Below are 3,534 nucleotides of genomic sequence, written 5' to 3' on the forward strand. Positions count from 1 at the left end.
ATCCTTCATTATCAAGGATGGCTTTAGAAATACCTGCTTTTTCCCCATTACTACAGTACATGTAATGGTGCCCTAAGTAACCAACTGATTTTTTTTATGTGTTTTTTAAGAAAGGTGTGAAGTTTGATATTATTTTGACATAATACAAGTACCTCGCACATTTCCAAATACTTGAAATCCTTCTTAGACATCATTCTTAACAGGAAATGATTGATAGGTTCCTGATGCAGTTTGTTTAAATATCTTGTATGTAGTGAAAACTTTCAGACAACTGAAAATATTACTACTTCTACTCTCTATTCTTAAAGCAGTAACCTCCACACAGTCCTCATGTCCTGTTATTCTACAGCAATCTTCTTTCAAATCGGGAATCATGACATATTTATAGGAACGCTTCTAGGGAGAAAAGGGATGTCTCCAAGTGTTTCATGGTTGCAGGATGTGTGAAAGCATTAACACCATCATTACTGTTTTCATTATTTTTGTAAGTTTCAACAGTCTTCAAGATTTGTAGCAACATCAATAGGGAAAAAAGTTTAAATATTCCTCACTAGGGACTGGGGAGACAGGAAAGTGGGCATAGTGCCTGTTGTGCAAACCTGATAACCTGTGGCTAAATTCCAAGTACCTACTTAAAAAAAAAATCACCTGGTATGGTGGCACAGGCCTTTAGCCCCAGCACTCAGAAGTCAGAGGCAGGTGGATCTGTGAGATCAAGACCAGCCTTGTCTACAGAAAGAGTTCCAGGCCAACTGGGGCTATAGGGAGACCCTGTCTCAAAAAAACAAAACAAAAAAACCCATCAGTGTGGCAGTGCAGCGCTACAGTCTCAGTGCTGGGAAACAGAGATGGGAGGTTCCCTGGTACTTGCTGCCCAACCAATCTAGCCAATCAGTGAGCTCCAGGTTCAGTGAGAGACCCTATCTCAAAAACAAACAAACAAAAGCAGAGAGGTGATAGAGGAAGACACCCAGCCAATATCCACTTCTGGCCTCCACATATTCACACAAGGACATGTGTACCCCAACCCCAGAATTCCTCACTAAAGTTTTCGACCTAATAACATATGGATTCATGAATTGTCAGGCATGGCCTTTTAATGCAGTTCTGCTTTAAAAAGTATAACCAAATTATTGCTCCAGAAACGAACCATTTTATTATATTTAAAATGAGCAGTTTGTTTTTCTTGCCATAATATGGTAATCTATAAACTTTAAATTAATGCTAACATCAACAAGAGGAAACAGTTGCAATACTAAGTTATAATATTAAGGACTTTGCTTTCACAAAAACTTGGCCTACCTTACTTTCCCGAGAAAGAGGCAGTCGCAATATTGAATCATTGCCTACATCTCCCATAAGGAAGTTTGTGAGGCTATCCAGAGGGGTTAGAAAAAGAAATAGAAATAAAAAGACAAGTCATTACATCTCTTTGTCACAAGTCTTACATTCAATTTACCATCTATAATAAAATAGATTCGGTTTTAAGTAGGAACCCAAAGAAACAACCTAGGAATCTATTCACACAAACCAGTCACTTGCCAGTGGAAGCTGCTTCTAATAGCTCTAAAGACATGTCCAAATACAGCATTAAAGCAATACTGAATGTATCTTTTCCCAAGTCATTAACATATATACTACTAAAACACTCAAGTGCAGTAACTTTAAATGACAGTTCTCTACTTACATATTTCCAAAGGTAAATGCCAAAGTTTCAATGGAAGAAAACACTTCTCGGAATAGATCGTTTTTGTTTTCTTCATTAACTTCTGTAAAGTTCACAGCTATAAGGAAAGATTAGTTGCAGTAAGTAAAGAAAAATGTATTTGACACCAGATTTGTATAAAATCCTTTAATCACTCTTACTTTAAAAAGTAATAAAAGGTTCAGAAACTAAAAAGTTTAATATGTAAAATGGATAAAAAAAAATAAATGTTCTTTATTAAGGAAATCACGCAAAAGAATCAGTTTGCACAAAAGTGGTTGGAATTCCAAACTGATTACTCTATGCATTACATAACTGAATACATCTAAAAAGTAACTCAATGTGAAATCAATCAGTCTTGGAGTCACAGAGTCGGTGCTGTACCAGACCTTTTTATGAAGTGTCCTGTGCTATTATTCTCTTGCTTACTGCTTCTGGCACTTTCAAATACAGCTAAATACATTGACTCATTCAAGTCATTAACAGGTACAAATTTACAATCAGTTATCAACAACTGAAATCATATATACATTTTGCATAGTATAAAACCTGTAACATAGCATCACAAAAAGAAACAGTGCCTTAGAAAACTTAAATTCCTATTTATATATAGCTCTATTTCTTATAAACAGGCTCTTGGGCTCTGAGATTCGTATGAATTGATACAACTGCTTTTTTGTAACAATAGGGCTATTCTAACATTTTATAGTTAATGAAAATTGTGAAACACAAGTGAAAAAAGTTCTTATTTTAACTTCTTTTAAAATATACTCTTGTTAAATACCAAAAAAACAATTTACCAAGGCAAAATCTGAAGGTAGAATTGGCCTTTTTTATCTTTAAGTAAATCATGCCACTGGGTATAAAGAACAACTGGCTTCCTGTATTTTTCAATCCCTGCCCCCCAAGCACATAATGGTAAAGAAATTAATTGAGAGAAAGCTTTACTAGTTGTTTTTAATCTTGGCTGGAAGTTTTAAAAACAGTTCTATCACAAAAGATTCAGATTTCACAGTTCTTTGCAGTTCTTTGTTTTTTTTTTTTTTTTTTCAGTAGTTGATTCTAATATGTGAACATGGTTAGAAAGCAAGGACTCCTGAAATTCAAACCAAAACTTTGTATGTATAAACCTTTGTAGGCCCTGGGCTGGGGTACTTAAGTCCCTATCTTTCACGAAATTCTTCTAAGAGTAGTTGATATCAACCAAAAGAAAAACGTAAGAACCAGTCAGTGCAAATAATTGTAAGACTATGTCTAGATTTTTGCTCTGGCCAAGATGGAGAAACAGATTATACTTCTGCCTGAAACAAACAAACAAAAAAAAGAAAGAAAAGTTAAAAAGAAAGACTTCTACAAAATTGAGGACTAAACAGTAAAAGGCAATAATCTTTGAGACAAGAAATGAATCATGGTAGACTTACAATTGCCCCAGTTTACTGCCTAGTATTCAAGCAAAAGAAATGCTCAGAGAGAATTTTTTAAAAGTCATTTTATAATAATTATTAATTAATTCCGAGTACATAACAATTTTATAATTTTTGTACATGTACTTAATACTCAAATTAGTCAAGATGTACCCTATGACTACATGCTATTAGATTAGGAGTAACAGAAAAATCCTGGAAAATTCCTGAATGTTTAGAAATTAAATGGTATACTTCTACATAACCCATGGGTTAGAGAAAACACACACACACGGAAATTAGAAAGTACTTTGAACAGGCTGAAAATGCACATTATATCAGACTTTGTAAAGGAGAGGAGGAAGACGCAGGCAGAGGGAAGACTTCTAACAGAGCAAACACTGACTATGATGACAGCTTCATTAG

The 3,534-nt window shown here is 34.6% G+C and overlaps 1 protein-coding gene across 3 annotated transcripts in view; it reads right to left on the minus strand.

The window, feature by feature from the left end:
* Nucleotides 1–3,534, minus strand: part of Arhgap29 (Rho GTPase activating protein 29) — a 78,904-nt gene that overhangs the window by 28,123 nt on the left and 47,247 nt on the right. For all 3 annotated transcript variants that reach the window (XM_008833665.3, XM_029563823.1, XM_008833664.3), the window contains 2 exons: nt 1,688–1,784; nt 1,303–1,375 (listed from right to left, as the gene is read on the minus strand). In XM_008833665.3, coding sequence (XP_008831887.1) covers nt 1,303–1,375; nt 1,688–1,784 — 170 coding nt within the window. The remainder of the gene's footprint in view (nt 1–1,302; nt 1,376–1,687; nt 1,785–3,534) is intronic.

This window comes from Nannospalax galili, unplaced genomic scaffold (genome assembly GCF_000622305.1).
Source record: "Nannospalax galili isolate Female #2095 unplaced genomic scaffold, S.galili_v1.0 scaffold255, whole genome shotgun sequence".
NCBI lineage: Eukaryota > Metazoa > Chordata > Mammalia > Rodentia > Spalacidae > Nannospalax > Nannospalax galili.